At 39.5% G+C, this 20944-nt stretch overlaps 1 protein-coding gene across 5 annotated transcripts in view; it reads right to left on the reverse strand.

The window, feature by feature from the left end:
- The window catches only part of WWP1 (WW domain containing E3 ubiquitin protein ligase 1), a 137733-nt gene that overhangs the window by 61819 nt on the left and 54970 nt on the right, over positions 1–20944 (reverse strand). The window contains exons 6-8 of one of the 5 annotated variants that reach the window (XM_061439438.1): positions 5531–5668; positions 5372–5438; positions 1060–1241 (exon numbers count right to left, since the gene is read on the reverse strand). In XM_061439438.1, the coding sequence (XP_061295422.1) occupies positions 1060–1241; positions 5372–5438; positions 5531–5668 (387 nt within the window). Of the gene's footprint in view, positions 1–1059; positions 1242–5371; positions 5439–5530; positions 5669–20944 lie in introns of those variants that run through there. The other 4 variants (XM_061439439.1, XM_061439440.1, XM_061439443.1 and 1 more) reach the window with 4 other exon arrangements.

Here is a 20944-nt window from a genome sequence, read left to right on the forward strand (position 1 = left end):
ATACCAGAATCAGAAAACAAATGATCCTGTTCACTCATTTCAGCCTGGTAATCTGTGTTTATTTTCTCTCATTTTCCAGACACCTTAAATTAATAATGAAAGCATCAACTTATTGTGAGGACTTAGGATGTTTAAGCCTATCTTTTTTATAAAAAAAGAGGAGCATTAATAAATTACATTTTCAGAAAACCATGTCAGTTCCCACATTTACAAAAACTCACAACATGCACACAGTAAATATTTCCCCAACCTTCAGTATAAATATACAACAGTCTTCTCTACAAACCCATCCCCATCTATTTTCATATAATTACTTCTTTACATGTTTCTACTTTTGAATAATCCCATAAATAGATGAGGGAAAGAATACAGGCTCTGGGATCGAAAGACAGGATGCCAATTCTAGCCTCAAGACATACACTAGTAATCTTATGATGTTTGCGTTTCAAGAAATTCAACTGAAAGAGTTAATTTATAAAGATCGAACAAAAAATGATGTATGACTATTACAGCTGAATCCACTGAAAAACAGGATTACAGAAAAAATTCTTCCATAGACAGTCCTTCTATAATCGTAGAACACTTCTCCTTAGAAAATATAAAACTTTCAGAGTGCTGTATCACCTCACAATACATTTTTTTACTAAGTTACATGCCAAGCAGTAAATATCTGTCTGGCAAAAGAGAAGCATTTAACCAAAACGGTTAAAGGAATCATTCATCACTAACAACAAATCAATGAATTCCCTAAAGTGCTTTTAGAAATACATTCTACATTATAAATAGTATTTTTTTTTGTAGCATAAAGCCTAAGATTGACTATCATGCAAGTACTTGTACTTGCTTAGTGAAATGTGCTATTATAATGTACTTTTGGAATATCTTCCTAAATAATCTAGGAAAATCAAATTATGAAAAAAAAAATTCAGGTGGTGTAATCTTCAAACTCCTTTTATAAAACTGAAGATTAAGAAAGATTGTACAATAAGAAAAGTATATGTACAGATACAAAAAATTTGGTTTTCATTTAAATAATGTGTCATAAGTAACCATGCTTACCAGTGTCATTGGCAGGCTCAGATGTGAGTGGTTTTGGAGCTGGTGTGTTTTTGGGTCTGGCAGCAACCTGAGATGGAGATGGTGTGTTGTCCCCATTAACTACATATGAACAGCATGAGTTTTGTACTACAGTGTTTGTAGGTACACAATTATCTATCCCGTTAGTATCTTCAGCAGCCAATCTCCAAAAAAACAAACAAAAAAGATATCTTACTTCAAGGAATTAAAAACAATCATATAACTTTTCATCAGAAGTTAAGCAAAATGATAGGTATAAAGAGTAATGAACAAGAGATATCTTGATTATGTTTTTAAAACATTTTATTTTTTACATTTTATTACATACTTAAAAGTTTAAATTGGAGAAGGCAATGGCACCCCACTCCAGTACTCTTGCCTGGTAAATCCCATGGACGGAGGAGCCTGGTGGGCTGCAGTCCAGGTGTCAAGAAGAGTCGGGCACGACTGAGTGACTTCCCTTCACTTTTCACTTTCATGCATTAGAGAAGGAAATGGCAACCCACTCCAGTGTTCTTGCCTGGAAAATCCCAGGGACAGGGGAGCCTGGTAGGCTGCAGTCCATGAGGTCACTAAGAGTCGGACACGACTGAGCCACTTCACTTTCACTTTTCACTTTCATGCACTGGAGAAGGAAATGGCAACCCACTCCAGTGTTCTTGCCTGGAGGATCCCAGGGACGGGGAGCCTGGTGGGCTGCCGTTTATGGGGTCACACAGAGTCGGACACGACTGAAGTGACTTAGCAGCAGCAGCACAAGTTTAAATTACTTTCAGTTCTAAGTGTATCCACACAGTAAACGTATATTGAGATATATAATCATACTGTCAAAAGTACCTCAAAGCAATGATCAAATTGTATATTTTAAATATTTAAGTTTAAGAATATTAGATTTATTTTTTAAATGTCTGGAAATATTTTCAAAAAGGTCATGAAACTTATAAAAATCAATTCCAAACTGTTGAGTACTGAAAAGACCAAAAACGTCTTACGATATTGATCACAAGCTATTACCAGCACTAAAATAATGAGTACATGATCTGCTGCTGCTGCTGCTAAGTCGCTTTAGTCGTGTCCAACTCTGTGCGACCCCATAGACGGCAGCCCACCAGGCTCCCCGTCTCTGGGATTCTCCAGGCAGGAACACTGGAGTGGGTTGCCATTTCCTTCTCCAATACATGAAAGTGAAAAGTGAAAGTGAAGTCACTCAGTCGTGTCCAACTCTCAGCGACCCCATGGACTGCAGCCCACCAGGCTTCTCCGTCTATGGGACTTTCCAGGCAAGAGTACTGGAGTGGGGTGCCACTGCCTTCTCCACATGATCATCAGAGAAAGCTAAATATTATATTCCAGAGTTAGAAGAATTTACAGTGTATTCATTACTGGAAATAAATAAATATGTCTACAATTACAAAATCAAGCATTTTAAATCTTATTGGCATAGAGTTAGGCAGTATCACATAAGTAACCAGGAGAACCTTCCCAAATACACTGGTAACCCTATATGTCTTGTCCACAGAGCAGCCTTAATTTTTTTTTCTTAATTTAAAAAAATAAATAAATCAGAGCACATCTCAGTCCTGCCCCACCTCATCTATCTCTCTGATCTATTTCTCTCCAAGCTGTTCCTTGCCTACCTTGCAATAGATATATTAGTATATCAATTTTATACGAAAATCATGCCAAAGAGTCTTCAAATGTTTATTACAAACTATTAGATACAGGGAGTAAAATTATAATGACTTACAAGATTATCAAAGAAAGGTTAAATATATTCTAGAGTTAGAAGAATCTGCAGAGCAAAAGGGCTTCTCCAATGGCTCAGTGGTAAAGAATCTGCCTGCAATGCAGGAGATGTAACAGACATGGTTTTGATCCCTGCGTTGGCAAGACTCCCTGGAGGAGGAAACGGCAACCCACTCCAGTACTCTTGTCTGAAAAATCCCATGGGCAGGGGAGTCTGGTGGGCTACAGTTTACAGGGTCACAAAGAGTCAGACAGGACTGAGCACACACGAGCACGCGCACAGAACAAAAACTAACTAGAAAGAATCAGTGTCCTTGTTCTACTTGCTATTTCCTCTGGAATGTTCTTCTCTCAAATCTCTGTATGGATGGCACATTTTTGGCCTTTTAATTGTAGCTTGAATGGCACTTCCACAGAGATGATTCCGTGACATTTCTCTTTATAAAGGGTTCCTTTACATTCCTGTCACCCTGTCCTGTGTTTCGATGACTTCATAGATCTTATCACTATCTCCAATTAGCTAATTTCTTTCCCCACTTGTCTACTATCTACCTCTATCCTGCCAGAATGAAAATTCCACAGGAAGAGGCCTAGTGTTCTTAGTGCTTGGACTAGTGCCTGGCACCAAACAGGCGCTCAGGAAGCACCTGGACAAATTATCAACACTTTTCCTTGTCACCCACATATTTGGAATAAGATGTGTTCAGGAATTTGGGGCAGGTAAAGCTTTGAAAGGGCTTCCCAGGGGGCACAGGTGGTAAAGAACCTGCCTGCCCATGCAAGAGACCTAAAAGACTTGGGTTCGATCCCTGGGTCGGGAAGATCTCCTGGAAAGAGGGTATGGCAACCCACTCCAGTATTCTTGCCTAGAGAATCCCCATGGACAGAGGAGGCAGGCAGGCTACAGTCCATAGCACACAGAGTCAGACACAACTGAACCAACTTAGCAGGCACACAAAGCTTTGAAATTTCTCTCAAGTGAATCTGCTTTGTACACCCTTCCCTAAGCCACTCAGCAAGGATCAGTGACCTGGGAGACATAGTAAAAGAATGCAACTCAAGTTTTCCTGGTGCTGTAGAACTAATCTTTAATTCAAAATGTATTGCTATGTAATAGGTAACATTAATCTTTAGGTTTGTAGTGATTCAGGCTCCTTTAACCATCTAAAATTTCATTTCAAAAATTATAATTTTTGATACATATATATATATATATACACACACACACACACACACATACACATACACACTAGAGCATTTTAATCTACCTAATTGCTGTATCCTTTCAGTTTGATTCCCGGGTCGGGAAGACCTGCTGGAGAAGGCATAGGCTACCCACGCCAGTATTCTTGGGCTTCCCTTGTGGCTCAGCTGGTAAAGAATCCACCTGCAATGTGGGAGACCTGAGTTCGATCCTTGGGTTGGGAAGATCCCCTGGAGCAAGGAAAAGGCTACCCACTCCAGTATTGTGGCCTATAGAATCCCATGGACTGGGGCCGCAAAGAGTCGGACACGACTGAATGACTTTTCACTTTTGAATTTTCTCTATATGAATAATCATGTGGATACTAAATAAATACATTTATTTAAGCCAAATATATATTCAGAAGACATACTGATCTGTTCAAAGGCTCTGTGAAGATCATTTAACAGCAATTTAGTAGCAATATCAGTAACTGTAGATTTATATTAAAGTCACACTTTGTCTCATATACCAGCATGATTTTTCAAATGTATTTCACAGCAATGTACTTTCACATATTCATTCCATTATAATTGATCTATTACATGCTTTTATTCTAATTCAAATTATTTCAAACAGAAAGTCTCTATTAACTGTCATCAAATGTGAATCTATGGGAGTTGCTGAGATGGCAGGGTGACCTCTAAGAAGAGACCACAATTAGTGCAATATCTATCTTCTAGTGGTTACAGATCAGTAACAGTAATCAGGAAGCCGCCAACTCAGACAGCAGTGAGATAACCATTTTTCCACATCACCTGACTGTATTTACTGATAAAATATGCCTAAACACAGATTTTTAAGAGCCATTTCCAATAAAAAATAAAAAAGAATGAAGTTCTGATACTTCCTACAGCATGGATGAATCATATGCTAAGTAAAAGTCAGTGACAGAAGGTCATATATTGTATGACACCGTTTACAAGAAATGGCCAGAAAAGGCAAATTCACTGAGACAGAAGGTGAGTGGCTGGCAGGAGCTGGGAAAAAAGAGGGGTGGAGAGAGAATACCCCTGGGTACAGTGTCTTTTTGAGGGTGAAGACAATGTTCTGAAATAAGACACTGGTGACGGTTACTCAACTCTGCTAAGCTAAAAACCACTGAGATATACACTTTATTCCAATAATATATCTTGTTACAGCTGTGGTTTTTTTTTTTAAACCACTTTGATAAGAATTCAACCAAATAATACATTTAGATATAAGCTTTTAAAGTCTATGGCAAACTCTAAACGAAGGTTAGAAACTTCATATATGGGAAATGTGGTGTTACTTTGCCACAAACGCCAAAATAAAACACTCTACCTGGTGGTCGTGCTTGCTGAAGGCTCTCTGTCTTCACGTAAGGCATCACCATTTTGCTGTACTTCTACTGAAGGACAAAAGAGACAGACACTAGGTTTTTTACATACTTCTTGATTTTTTTTTTTCCCTTCAAATTTTAATAACCCAAAGTTAGCTTACTGGCTGGAGATGAGCTGCCGTTTGTTATATTTTCTTGCTCAATCACCAGTCCATCAAGCACAACTGTTAATTCACCAGTTTGCACGACACCATTCTTGGTTTCCAAGCAAAGTTTTAATTGTTCTTTCACTCTTTCCACTAAGGGAGGGGGGGAAAAGAAAAACTAATTTAAAAGCTTTTGTTATGTACAAAAACATGTTTCAGAAATCAAAACTATATATCAAGAATGACTCTTATTTAGTGCTTGATGGCTACGTGTGAAAGGAATTATTTGTGTTTTTATCTGTAGGCCCTTCTATACCATACCAGGATCACTTCCTTTCACATCTAGATGAGGAACTCCTTTCCTTTCACCACATACTTTTGGAATCATCTCTAATTGTCCCTTTACACAGTATAACGTTCAGAGAAAATACAAACCAATCTAGATAACAAGCTCAATAATGTCCCAAACTTGCTCTATGGCCCATAGTACAAGGTAAGACTTGTGGTTAAGGCAAAATGTCTGCAGGAGAATCAAGAGGGTTCCTTATTTCAGTTCAGGGACTTCTAGCTGTATTTTAAGTAGTCAAATTACTTAAAGCCTCAGTTTCCTCATCACAAAATGGAGATCATAAAAGCATCAAAGGATCCCATGGATGGAGGAGCCTGGAAGGCTGCAGTCCATGGGGTCGCTAAGAGTCGGACACGACTGAGCAACTTCACTTTCACTTTTCCCTTTCATGCACTGGAGAAGGAAATGGCAACCCACTCCAGTGTTCTTGCCTGGAGAATCCCAGGGACAGCAGAGCCTGGTGGGCTGCCGTCTATGGGGTCGCACAGAGTCGGACACGACTGAAACGACTTAGCAGCAGCAGCAGCAGCAGCAGCAGGAACTGTCATAAGGTCCAAATGCAAAGTCACAGAGAACATTATATCCATAAAGGGAAGTCGCTCAGTCGTGTCCGACTCTTTGCGACCCCATGGACTGTAGCCCACCAGGCTCCTCCATCCATGGGATTCTCCAGGCAAGAGTACTGGAGTGGGTTGCCATTTCCTTCTCCAGGGGGATGTTCCCGACCCAGGGATCGAACCCAGGTCTCTTGCATTGTAGGCAGACGCTTTACCATCTGAGCCACCAAAATCTCACTATTTAACATTAAAAATTATGACTCTCCTTGAATGGAATGATCAACACTTAAATCACTATACTAAATGGTAAAGGTGAACACTCCTCTCTGAAATAAAAATCTTTTACAAAGCAATACCAAAAGCATAAGACAACTTCCAGTTACTACCAAAGACTGAAAGAATAATTCACCACCTGATTAAAGTACACATGCTGAAGATACAAACACTAGTTGAAGTATAGTCTTAAATACACATACAAAACCAGCCATAGGTATACATATATCCCCTCCCTTTTGAACCTCCCTCCCCATCCCACCCTCTTGGTTGATCCAGAGTCCCTGAGTTCCCTGAGTCATACAACAAATTCCCGTTGGCTATCTATTTTACATATGGTAATGTAAGTTTCCACGTTACTCTTTTAATACATTTCACCCTCTCCTCCCCTCTTCCATGTCCATAAATCTATTCTCTATGTCTATTTTTCCACTGTTGCCCTGTAAATAAATTCTTCAGTATCATTTTTCTAGATTCTGTATATAGGTATTAGAATATGATATTTATCTTTCTTTTTCTGACTTACTTCACTCTGTATAATAGATTCTAGGTTCATCCACCTCATTAGAACTGATTCAAATGCATTCCTTTTTATGGCTGAGTAATATTCCATTGTGTGTATGTACCACAACTTCTTTATCCATTCATCTGTCGATGGACATCTAGATTGCTTCCATGTTCTAGCTAGTGTAAATTGTGCTGCAATGAACAACGGGATACATGTGTCTCTTTCAATTTTGGTTTCCTCAGGGTATATGCCTAGGAGTGGGATCACTGGGTCATTCAGTGATTTTATTCCTAGTTTTCAAGAAAGCTCCATGCTGTTCTCCATAGTGGCTGTATCAATTTACATTCCCACCAACAGTTCAAGAGTGTTCCCTTTTCTCCACACCCTCTCCAGAATTTATTGTTTGTAGAGTTTTTAATGATGGTCATTCTGACTGGTGTGAGGTGATAATTCATTGTAGTTTTGATTTTCATTTCTCTAGTAATAAGCGATGTTGAGCATCTTTTCATGTGTTTGTTAGCCATCTGCATGTCTTCTTTGGAGAAATGTCTGTTTAGGTCTTTTTCCCACTTTTTGATTGGGTTGATTGTTTTTCTGGTATTGAGTTGTATGAGCTGCTTGTATATTTTGGAAATTAATCCTGTCAGTTGTTTCATTGGCCATTATTTTCTCCCATTCTAAGGGCTGTCTTTTCATGTTGCTTATAGTGTCCTTTCCTGTGCAAAAGTTTTTAAGTTTAATCAGGTCCCACTTGTTTACTTTTATTTCCGTTACTCTAGGAAGTGGATCATAAAGAATTTTGCTTTGATTTACATCATTGAGTATTCTGCCTATGTTTTCCTCTAAGAACTTTATAGTTTCTGGTCTTACATTTAGGTCTTTAATCCATTCTCAGTTTATCTTTGTGCATGGTGTTAGGAAGTATTCTAATTTCATTCCTTTACATGTAGCTGTCCAGTTTTCCCAGCACCATTTATTGAAGAGGTTATCTCTGCCCCACTGTATATTCTTTCCTCCTTTTGTCTAAAATAAGGTAGCCATAGGTGCATGGGTTTATTTCTGGGCTTTCTATCTTGTTCCATTGGTCTATATTTCTGTTTTGTGCCAGTACCATACTGTCTTGATGACTGTAGCTTTCTAATATAATCTGAAGTCAGGAAGGTTGATTCCTTCAGCTCCATTCTTCTATCTCAAGACTACTTTGGCTATTCAGGGTCTTATTGTATTTCAATATGAATTGTGAAATTTTTTGTTCTAGTTTTGGGGAAAATGCCATTTGTAATTTGATAGAGATTGTATCAAATCTGTAGATTAAATTTGGTACTACAGTATTTTCACAGTATTGATTCTTCCTACCCAGGAACATGGAAAATCTCTCCATCTGTTTATGTCACCTTTGACTTTTCCTCTTTCTGATTTTTCAGAAATGCTAGTGATTTCTGTGCATTGATTTTCTATTCTGCAACTTTCCTAAATTCACTGATTAGCTCTAGTAATTTTCTAATACTATCTTTAGGGTTTTCTATGTACAGCATCATGCCATCTGTAAACAGTGAGAGATTTACTTCTTTTCTGATCTGGATTCCTTTTATTTCCTTTTCTTCTCTGACTGCTGTAGCTAGGACTTCCAGAACTACGTTGAATCATAATGACAAAAGTGGACACCCTTGTCTTGTTCCTGATCTTAGGGGGAAATGCTTTCATTTCTTCACCATTGAGAATAATGCTTGCTGTAGGCTTATCATATATGGCCTTTACTATGTTGAGGTAGATTCCTTCTATGCCCATTTTTTGAAGAGTTTCAATCATAAATGGATGCTGAATTTTGTCACAGGCTTTTTCTGCATCTATTGAGATTATCATATGGTTTTTATCTTTCAATTTGTTAATATGGTGTATCACACTGATTGATTTGCGTATATTGAAGAATCCTTGCATCCCTGGAATAAACCCAATTTGATCATTGTGTAATGAGCTATTTGACGTGTTGCTGAATTCTGTTTGCTAAAATTTTGTTGATGATTTTTGCATCTATGTTCATCAGTAATGCTGCCTATAGTTTTTTGTGTTGTCTTTGTCTGGTTTTGGTATCCGGGTGATGGTGGCCTCATAAAATGAGTTTGGAAGTGTTCCTTTCTCTGCAATTTTCCGAAAGAGTTTTAGAAGGATAGGAATTAGCTCTTCTTTAAATGTTTGATAGAATTCTCCTGTGAAGCCATCTGGTCCTGGGCTTTTGTTTTTTGGGGAGATTTTTAATCACAGCTTCAATTTCAGTGCTTGCAACTGGGTTGTTGATAATTTTTATTTCTTCTTGGAAGACTGAACTTTTCTAAGAATCTGTCTATTTCTTCCAGGTTATCTATTTTACTGCCATATTGCTGTTCATAACAGTCTCTTAAAATCCTTTTTATTTCTGCATTGTCTAGTGTAACCTCTCCTTTTTCACTTCTAATTTTGTTGACTTGATTTTCTCTTTTTTTCTTGATGAGTCTGGCTAAAGGTTTGTGACTTTTGTTTACCTTCTCAAAGAAACAGCTTTAATTTTATTAATCTTTACTATTGCTTCTTTCATTACTTTTTCATTTATTTCAACTCGGCTCTTTATGATTTATTTCCATCTACTAATTCTGTGTTTCTTGTTTGTCTTTTTCCAGTTATTTTAGGTGTAAAGTTAGGCTGTCTATTCGATGTTTTCCTTGTTTCTTGAGGTAGGATTATATTGCTATAAACTTCCCTCTTAGAACTGCTTTTGCTTCATCCCATAGGTTTTGAGTTGTCGTGTTCTCATTGTTTTGTTTCTGCAAATTTATTGACTTCCCTTTTTATGTCTTCAGTAATCTGCTGGTTATTTAGAAACGTGTTGTTTAATCTTCATGTGTTTGTGTTTCTTACAGTTTTTTCTTGTAACTGATATGTAGTCTCATAGCGCTGTTGTCGGAGAAGATGCGTGACACGATTTCAAATTTCTTACATTTACTGAGGTCTGATTTGTGACCCAACATGTGGTCTATCTGGGAAGATGTTCGATGCACACTTGAGAAGAAGGTGTATTCTTCTGCATTCGGATGCAATGTCCTGAAGATATCAATGAGATCCATCTCATCCAATGTATCATTTAAGACTTGTGTTTCCTTATTAATTTTTTGTTTTGATGATCTGTCCATTGGTGTGTTAAAATCTCCTACTATTGTGTTAGTGTCAATTTCTCCTTCTATGTCTGTTAGTGTTTGTCTTATGTACTGAGGTGCTCCTATGTTGGGTGCACAGATGTTTACAATTGTTGTGTCTTCCTCTTGGACTGATCCTTTGATCATTATGCAGTGTCCTTCCTTATCTCTTGTAATCTTCATTTTAAGGTCTATTTTGTCTGATATGAGGATTCTACTCCACCTTTCTTTTGCTTCCCATTTGCATGGAATATATTTTTCCATCCTCTCACTTTCAGTCTATACATGTCTTTAGATCTCACGTGGGCTTCTTGTAAAGAGCATATATACAGGTTTTGTTTCTGTATCCATTCAGCCAGTCTGTGTCTTTTGGCTGGAGCATTTAATCCATTTACATTTAAAGTAATTATTGATATATATATTCCTATTGCCATTTTCTTAATTGTTTGGGGTTGATTTTGTAGATCTTTTTTCTTCTCTTGTATTTCTTGACTATATAAGCCCCTTTAACATTTGTTGTAAAGCTCAGTTGGTGGTACCGAATTCTCTTAACTTTTGCTTGTCTGAAAAGTTTTTGTTTTGTTTTTATTTCTCCATCAATTTTGAATGAGATCCTTGCCGGGTACAGTAATCTTAGTTGTAGATTTTTCCCTTTCAGTACTTTAAACATATCCTGACATTCCCTTCTGGCTTGCAGAGTTTCTGCTGAAAGATCAGCTGCTAGGTGTATGTGGTTTCCCTTGTATGTTACTTGTTGCTCTCCCTTGCTGCTTTTAATATTCTTTGTGTTCAGTCTTTGTTAGTTTGATTAGTATGTGCTTTGGCATGTTTCCCCTTGGGTTTATCCTGTATGGGACTCTGCACCTCTTGGACTTGATTGACTATATTTTCTTTTCCATGCTGGGAAACTTTTCAACTGTAATCTCTTCAAAAAATGTTCTCATACCCTTTCTTTTTCTTTTCTTCTTCTGGGACCCTATTATTCAAATGTTGGTGTGTCTGATACTGTCCCAGAGGTCTCTGAGACTATCTTCAGTTCTTTTCATTCTTTTCACTTTATTCTGCTCTTCAGAAGTTATTTTCACCATTTTATCTTCCAGCTCACTGATTCATTCTTCTGCTTCAGATATTCTGCTATTGATTCCATCTAGAGTATTTTTAATTTCAGTAATTGTGCTGTTTGTCTCTGTATGCCTATTCTTTAATTCTTCTAGGTCTTTGTTAATTGATTCTCAACCTTTCTCCATTTTGTTTTCAAGGTTTTTGATCATCTTTACTATCGTTATTCTGAATTCTTTTTCAGGTAGTTTGCCTATTTCCTCTTCATTTATTTGGACTTTTGTGTTTCTAGTTTGTTTCTTCATTTGCATAGTATTTCTCTGCCTTTTCATTATTTTTTTTTAAACTCACTGTGTTTGAGGGTTCCTTTTCCCAGGCTTCAAGGAAAGCTGGATTATTTCCTTTAAGAAGGTTGAATTCTGTCTTCCTTTTGGTTTCTGGCCTCCTAAGTTTGGTCCAGTGATTTGTGTAAGCTTCCTATAGGGTGAGATTTGTGCTGAGTTCTTGTTTGTTTGTTTTTCCTCTGATGGGCAAGGCTGAGTAAGGTGGTAATCCTGTCTGCTGATGACTGGGTTTGCATTTTTGTTTTGTTTGTTGTTTAGATGAGGCATCCTGCACAGGGTGCTACTGGGGCTTGGGTGATGTTGGGTCTTGTGTTCAAGTGATTTCATTTGTGTGAGTTCTCACTATTTGATACTCCCTTATTTGATACTCCCTAGGGTTAGTTCTTGACTAGCTACTTTTGCATTCCAGTCCCCTATAATGAAAACGACATCTTTTTTGGGTGTTAGATCTTGTAGGTTTTCATAGAACCGTTCAACTTCAGCTTCTTCAGCGTTACTGGTTGGGGCATAGACTTGGATTACTGTGATATTGAATGGTTTGCCTTGGAAACGAACAGAGATCATTCTATCGTTTTTGAGATTGCATCCAAGTACTGCATTTTGGACTCTTTTGTTGACCATGATGGCTACTCCATTTCTTCTAAGGGATTCCTGCCCACAGTAGTAGATATAGAGAAAAACAACAGAATGGGAAAGACTAGATATCTCTTCAAGAAAATCAGAGATATCAAGGGAACATTTTATGCAAAGATGGGTTCAATAAAGGACAGAAATGGTATGGACCTAACAGAAGCAGAAGATACTAAGAAGAGGTGGCAAGAATACACAGAAGAACCGCACAAAAAAGATCTTCATGACCAAGATAATCATGATGGTGTGATCACTCACCTAGAGCCAGACTTGGAATGTGAAGTCAAGTGGGCCTTAGAAAGTATCACTACAAACAAAGCTAGTGGAGGTAATAAAATTCCAGTTGAACTATTTCAAATCCTGAAAGATGATGCTGTGAAAGTGCTGCACTCAATATGTCAGCAAGTTTGGAAGACTCAGCAGTGGCCACAGGACTGGAGAAGGTCAGTTTTCATTCCAATCCCAAAGAAAGGCAATGCCAAAGAATGCTCAAACTATTGCACAATTGCACTCATCTCACATGCTAGTAAAGTAATGCTCAAAATTCTCCAAGCCAGGATTCAACAATATGTGAACCGTGAACTTCCAGATGTTCAAGCTGGTTTTCGAAAAGGCAGAGGAACCAGAGATCAAATTGCCAACATCCACTGGATCATGGAAAAAGCAAGAGAGTTCCAGAAAAACATCTATTTCTGCTTTACTGACTATGCCAAAGCCTTTGACTGTGTGTATCACAATAAACTGTGGGAAATTCTGAAAGAGATGGGAATACCAGACCACCTGACCTGCCTCTTGAGAAACCTATATGCAGGTCAGGAAGCAACAGTTAGAACTGGACATGGAACAACAGACTGGTTCCAAATAGGAAAAGGAGTATGTCAAGGCTGTATATTGTCACCCTGCTTATTTAACTTCTATGCAAAATACATCATGAGAAACGCTGGGCTGAAGGAAGCACAAGCTGGAATCCTGACTGCCAAGAGAAATATCAATAATCTCAGATATGCAGATGACACCACCCTTATGGCAGAAAGTGAAGAGGAACCAAAAAGCCTCTTGATGAAAGTGAAAGTGGAGAGTGAAAAAGTTGGCTTAAAGCTCAGCATTCAGAAAACGAAGATCATGGCATCTGGTCCCATCACTTCATGGGAAATAGATGGGAAAACAGTGGAAATAGTGCCAGATTTTATTTTGGGGGGCTCCAAATTCACTGCAGATGGTGCTTGCAGCCATGAAGTTAAGAGACACACACTCCTTGGAAGGAAAGTTATGACCAACCTAGATAGCATATTGGCAGAAGGCAATGGCACCCCACTCCAGTGTTCTTGCCTGGAGAATCCCAGGGGTGGGGGAGCCTGGTGGGCTGCCGTCTATGGGGTCACACAGAGTCGGACACGACTGTAGTGACTTAGCAGCAGCAGCAGCAGATAGCATATTCAAAAGCAGAGACATTACTTTGTCAACAAAGGTCCGTCTAGTCAAGGCTATGGTTTTTCCAGTGTTCATGTATGGATGTGAGAGTTGGGACTGTGAAGGAAGCTGAGCGCTGAAGAATTGATGTTTTTGAACTGTGGTGTTGGAAAAGACTCTTGAGAGTCCCTTGGACTGCAAGGAGATCAGTCCTGGGTATTCATTGGAAGGACTGATGCTAAAGCTGAAAGTCCAATACTTTGGCCACCTGATGCGAAGAGCTGACTCATTGGAAAAGACTCTGATGCTGGGAGGGATTGGGGGCAGGAGAAGAAGGGGTCGAAAGAGGATGAGATGGCTGGATGGCATCACCGACTCGATGGACATGAGTTTGAGTGAACTTCGGGAGTTGGTGATGGACACAGAGGCCTGGTGTGCTGCTATTCATGGGGTCACAAAGAGTCGGACATGACTGAGAGACTAAACTGGTAGTCTAAGGTCTTGGAGTCAGTGCTCCCACTCCAAAGGCTCAGGGCTTGATCTCTGGTCAGGAATGAAGATTCCGCAAGTTGTCTGTTATGACATTAAGTGAGATTAAAACAAATATCCAAAAACGAGAAACCAAAGGTGAACCCCAGACAAATGGCCGTTACAAAATCAGGCAAATAATAATTAAAATAATGGAATATACATATACATCCATGAGCAAAGTCAAAACAGTCCAGCAAAAATAAAATACAGTAGACTGACCTAGCGAACAAAGGAAATCAAAAATATTTATCAGGTAAGAACAAAACTAAAAGACAAACTGGAAAACAAAACTAAAGCAAGGTGTCAAGTGGAGAATAAAGCAATGAAAACAAAACTAACAAATATGTTGAGAGGAAAGAAAAGAAAGAAAGAACAGGTATGCAAATTTGAAGAGCTAGATAAAGATTTTCATACATTAAAGATTAACTGCCAAGAGGAAAAGAACAATAGGAAAAGCAAACAAAGGAATAAGTGTAGAAAAAATAAAACAGGTTTAAAAAATTTTTTTAATTAAAATTATAAAAAAAAGGAAAGAAAAAAATGGAAGAAAAGAGGAAAACTCCACGGAGCTTCAAGAAAGCCCAACATAAAGGCAGAGGTTTATAACAATAAAAAATGTGGCTGAATATTCACATATACATATACTCCTATAAGCAAAAAACAGTCCAACAAAATTAAAGTACAATAGATTGATCCAGTGAACAAAGGAAACCAAAAATTATATCTACTAGAACAAAATTAACTAAAGCACAAGGTGGAAAACAAAACTAAAGCAAGGTGCCAATTGGGGAATAAAGCAATGAAAACAAAACAAATATGTTGAGCGGAAAGGGGAGAAAGAAAAGAAAGACTAGATATGCAAAGTTAGATATAGGTGGATAAAGAAGATATAAATACGTTAAAGATTAACTGCAAGAGGAAAAGAACAGTAGTGAAAGCAAACAAAGGAATAAATGTAGAAAAATAATAACAGGTTTAAAAAATTAAAATTAAAAAAAGAGGAAGATTTTAAAAAAAAAAGGAAAACCCCACAGAGATGCAAAAGCCAGAGGTTTATAACAACAATAAAAAATGTAACTGAGGGGAAAAAAAAAAGTTCAAAAGCTTAACTGTATTTCATATTTCTAGGAAAATCAACAACTACAACAGAGGGGGAATAAAATGAAAAGAAAAAAAAGAACAAAAGAATGTACAGAACAAGTCAAAACGTAAGAATAATAAACGTTTTTCCTGAGTCACTGCTGTCAGCCCTTTCCCTCTCTGGGAGTCACAGTCCACCTCGCCTGCCTAGGATGCCCTCCAACACTGTGCTCTGGACCTGCGGTGGGGGCAGCCCAGATTCTAGTCTGGTCCTACTCCATGTGTTCTTGCCTCCAATGTCCACAGCTACCAGAACTAGTGCGTTTTCTTTCATGGGGGCTCTCGGTTTCCTTTTATATATTCCATAGACATAGAGTGTGCCTAGTTGATCATGTGGATTTAATCTGCAGCTTGTACAGTTGGTGGGATGGTTTTGGGTCTTCTTACCTGTACTACCCCTGGGTTCCAACTGTAGTTTTATTTGCACCTTTTATTTTTTTATGTGGGTCGTCCACTGGGGTTTGCTCCTGAGGCTGCCCTGGAGGACTTGGGTCTGCAGTGAGGGCCAGGTGTGGAGGTGGTGCAGCTGCTTGGGTCATAGGGGTTCTGGCAGCATCAGGTACTCGGGGGAGTTGGCGGCTATGGCAGCAGGAAATATAGCTCTCTAGAAAGATACGGCAACCAGTATTGGCCAATACACTCCCGTTCTTGCCTGGAGAACACCCCCTGACAGAGAAGCCTGGCAGGCCACAGTCCACAGGATCACAAAGAGCTGGAAACAACTGAAGCGACTCCACGTGCACAGATGCAAGACTTTTTAGCCTGTGGCAGCTCTGCCCCAGGGAAGGCTGAGCGTGAAGGTAGCGCAGCTGCTGGGGTTGCGGGGACCCTGGTGGCGCCAAGTGTGCAGGGACTCGGATTGTCTCCGTTGCAGGAGTTATGGCCCTGCTGCTAAGTTGTTTCAGTCGTGTCCAACTCTGTGCGACCCCATGGACTGCAGCCCACCAGGCTCCTCCATCCATGGGATTTTCCAGGCAAGAACACTGGAGTGGGTGCCATCGTCTTCTCTGAGTTATGGCCCTACCAGAGCCTTTTTTCTAACCTCTTGTAGCTGGCAATTAGGCCTTTTTGGGCGGTCTTTCTCCATAGCTCTGCCCGTTCAGGCACTTAGCAGGGTCCCTTGCCTGGGGTCCTTCTCTGTTCAGCGCATCAGGCATATAGAGGGGCCCCCCAGGCTGGCATCCTACTCTGTAGATCAGTGCGTCAGTCACTTAAAAGGGCACCCTGGGTGGGGTCCTACTCTGTAGTTCAGTGCCTCAGGCGTTTGATGGGCCAGCCTCTTTATTGTTCAGCTGCAGATGCTGGCTGTGGGGGGAGAGGGGCTATGGTGATGGCTCCACCCACTATGCGTGACTCAGCAGTATCGCCTCGCTTCCATGGCTGCCTGACTTTCCTCCACAGGCATTTCCCACCACAATCTCCTTCCTCACATCCCTTCGATCTGTCTTTCCACAGTCAACAGCAGCCCTCACTCTGGGGTTGCTCCACAATCCCTAAACACCGGCTTGCGGCCGCTGCACCTTCTAGGGGACCTGCGTCTCTGTCTGGGGTATGTTTGGCTGCGGCAAGGGCTGTCTGATTCTCATTCCATTTAGGCTGCCACAGATCAGCTGTTTCACTCTCAGCCTCAAATGTTTCTCCTCTGACTCAGACAATTGCCCCCACGTGGGGATCGGATCCCTGCTTCAGTTCCCCAACCCGCCGAGGGCAGGTCCAGTCCTACGAACACTCCTGTTTCTCCCCCTAGTTCCTTCATCCTACCAAGTTTTGTGTAGTTCTACATATTCTTTTCCACTGGTCAGGTACTCCTGTGGGCTCTCAGCTGGTGTTCTGCATGCACTTCTCTGTTTGAAGGCATATTCCTGATGTGTCTGTGGAGACAGATTTACTCCATGTTCACCTGCTCCTCCATCATCTTGTTCTCCTTCTCTCTCTCTTTTTTTTTTTTTAACCTGTAAATGTTTGGATTCTCATCCTTGAAAGATTTCCTGGGTATGCCCACTTAGTATCGATAATCTCTCTCAACTCTTGGAAGATATTTTTCTACTGTTCTATCCTACTATTGTTAACTATGTTGTCTAATTTATAAATCTTCACGAATGACCTATTTTGTTCCACAGATGGTTTTGGACTTTCAGTTCAGTCGCTCAGCCGGGTCCAACTCTGCGACCCCATGAACCACAGCACGCCAGGCCTCCCGTCCACTGGTGTCAGGTATTTCACTCTGATGAAAGCATGACTTCCTCTTTATCATCTTGCTCTGAATACCATGAATCATGGATTTATTTTTCATCCGTGCTCAAAAACCCTACTACAGCCATTATCTCTTAAAATATCTCCTCTACTCCACCCACTAATCCAGGGCTCAGGAAACTAACTATAAACCACAGGCCAAATCTGGCCCATTACCTGTTTTTGTAAATAAGGTTTTATTTGAACAAAGCCATGTTCATTCATGTACATATTTTCAATGGCTGCTTTCTGACTACAACGGGGCTAAATAGGTGCAACAGAGATTATATAACCTGCAAAGACTAAATATTTACCATCTGGTCCTTTAGAAAAAATGTTTGCCAACCTCTGCTTATGGGTGGCTTTTTGTAATTTGTAATCTTTGATGGTGAGTTCACTTTCTGATCTTAATGTTAGGGTAGACTTTGGGCTTTAGTACAGGCAGGGTCTGTTTCTTACTGTGTCAGTGGTGTGAAGACACCCACTACAGGAGTCTAAGCTCAGCTCCCCAGCAGGCTGTCAGTCAAAACTGCTCAGCATCATCCACTAATATAACTCTAGCTCATAAGTTTTCTTTGCCTTTTTGTTTTCGAAGAAGGGCCTTGCAGACCACCCTTGCCTCTTTGCAAAACTCATCAAGGCCATAGAAAGCCGCCCTATTCAGGACCTAATTGTTCTGCAGTGGGAGGTTCTTTATAACATCAAGCCTTTCACAATTCTAAACATGGAAGACTGGGATATAACATTTATGAGTCATTAAACTGAGAGAACTATCACATTAATAATTCTACGTGTGTGGGGGGCTGGGGGTGGAATATGAGGGTATTATTCCATTATTGCATAAACAAACCAACTCTGACATATTTGTTCATTCAGTATGCAAATGCATGGTGTGTGTCAGATATTGCACTCTGGGAAAGCAGGATAAACCTGGATTTGCCTAAAGCAGGCCTCTTTCCTACCATCACTTCACTTATTTCCTTCAATAGATTTACCACCAGAATTGGGAGCAGGAGCCCACCTCCCCAACTTAAGTGAAGTCTCCAAGAGAGCAGAGATCTAATTCAGTGGCATGTCCTCAGTATTCGACAAAAGGCAGGTGCTTAATAAAGTTTAAAATCAACTATGGAGATAAGGCTATCCTCAGAAAACCTGCGAGGCAGTAGCTGATTTTCCTCCTGCCTCCAAGACACTCTGGCTTAGTCTCATTCACTGATTGGCTGCGCTGGTCCTCACTGCTGCACTCACGCTTTCTGGTCCCGGCGAGCAGAGACCACCCTTCCTTGCGGTGCGTACGTAGGCTTCCCCTGTGACAGAGCACAGGCTCCAGGCCCTCAGGCTTTAGCAGCTGCAGCATGCAGGCTCGGTAGTTGAGGCATGTGGACTCCAGGGTGCACAGGCTTCAGGAGCTGTGGCACAAGGTCTGGGTACAGGGGCTCAGCTGCTCCACGGCACGTGGGATCTTCCCAGACCAAGGATGGAACCCATGTCTCCTGCAATGGCAGGTGGATTCCCATATGCTGAAGCACCAGGAAGTCCTCTTCCTTAGTTTTGATTGGGCAAAACAACAGTCTTTCACCATGGGCTTGTCAAAAACATATACTCTTTCTGTACCACAGAAAACAAGAGATCTTCAAAAATCCTGGTCTTCACGGCATTTTATAGAATTAGACGGGAGCTCACAGTCACATTCTGAAGCTGTTTTTTAAAAGTGCTTGCATATAGTGCTATCTACTGCAAAGGAACAAATTATCCTAAAATTCAGTCACTTAAAATAACAACAGCCACTTAATCTTGTTCATAGTTTCTCTGGGCCAGGAGTTTGGGAGGGGTGGGAAACTCTGCCTAAAAGGTGACTCATGCACAGAGCTGACAAGCTGGCATTGATGAAGCCACCTCAGTTTCCTTTCCACCTGGGCCCCTCCACGGACTTGTCGACAGTCTTCACAATGGTGACTTGTTTCCTGGAGTGAGGCATCTAAGAGACCAGGGCAAAAGCTGAAATCTCTTCACTGATCAAGTCTTGGAGGTCACATACCATTACTTCTGCATATTCTATTTTTCACACAGACCATCTCTGTTTCAATGTGGGAGGGGACTACAGAAATGTATGAAATAGAAGATAAGAATATATAAGGGCCACTCTGGAAGCTAGCCAACATACACATAAATATGATAACAGGATTTCAGAAAAGAATGAGTACATTAGGTTACAAAAGCTTGTAAGGAACAGTCTCAAGAATAACCAGATTTTCTGAATTCTAAGTCTTTCCATCACATCATACTATGAGCTAGTGTGCTAGGTTCCCATCTCCTATTATGTAACAAAATAAATTTCAGAATTTATGAAAAAAAAATTAAAAATAAAGCTACAATGTGGAAGAAAATGGATAATTATTAAATATAAGTACTAGAAGGGATTTCTTGAGCTTAGTAATAATGGAAAATGAATAAACTTTAATGACTGAAATAATATTAAACTTCTGTAAATAAAAACTGGGAACAAAAATAAGGAGGTAAATGATTAGCTGGAAGAAAAAAAGAGCTTTCACAAATTAGTGAAGAATAAAAGGAACAAACCAGCAAAAAAAAAAAAAAGTAAGAAAATGACAATCACAAATGATGAAATATGATTGATCAATAAACATCTAACTTAATTAAAAGTTAAAGAAATGTTCTGGTAAGAAAAATATTCATCTTTTTTATCTATCAGTATGGCAAATATTTCCAAATGGGCACTCTCATATGCTACATTTTATGTACAAATTATTTTAAGTTTTAAGGAAAGCAACTAGACAGCCATGCATAGCTAAGAAGCTTAATACTATTTTCCCTTCCACCAAGTAATTTCAATCCTAAAAATCTTTCTTAAGACTAGAAACACATGTATCACCAGTAATAAAAATATTGTTTGTTCAAATCCTTGGCTTAAAATATCTTAAGTTGTTCTGATACTAAGTGAATTTTCAAAGGAGAACTTAAGACTTAGTAAACTAAACAAATAGCATTAACCAAGTAAATTAGGCTAAAAACAAAATATTTTAATAAATTTGACTATGCTCTGTCTTCTACAATAAATGACACATTCTTCTGCTTTGTTTCTCTATCATCCAATGTTAAAGAGATAATGTTCACTGTAAATCATTTTGGACATATTCAATTTGAAGTGATCTTAATGGATTTCAAAATACTTTTGTTGATAAAAGCTAAAAAGCCATGAAAAACAAAA

The sequence above is a fragment of the Bos javanicus genome, chromosome 14 (assembly GCF_032452875.1).
Source record: "Bos javanicus breed banteng chromosome 14, ARS-OSU_banteng_1.0, whole genome shotgun sequence".
Taxonomy (NCBI): domain Eukaryota; kingdom Metazoa; phylum Chordata; class Mammalia; order Artiodactyla; family Bovidae; genus Bos; species Bos javanicus.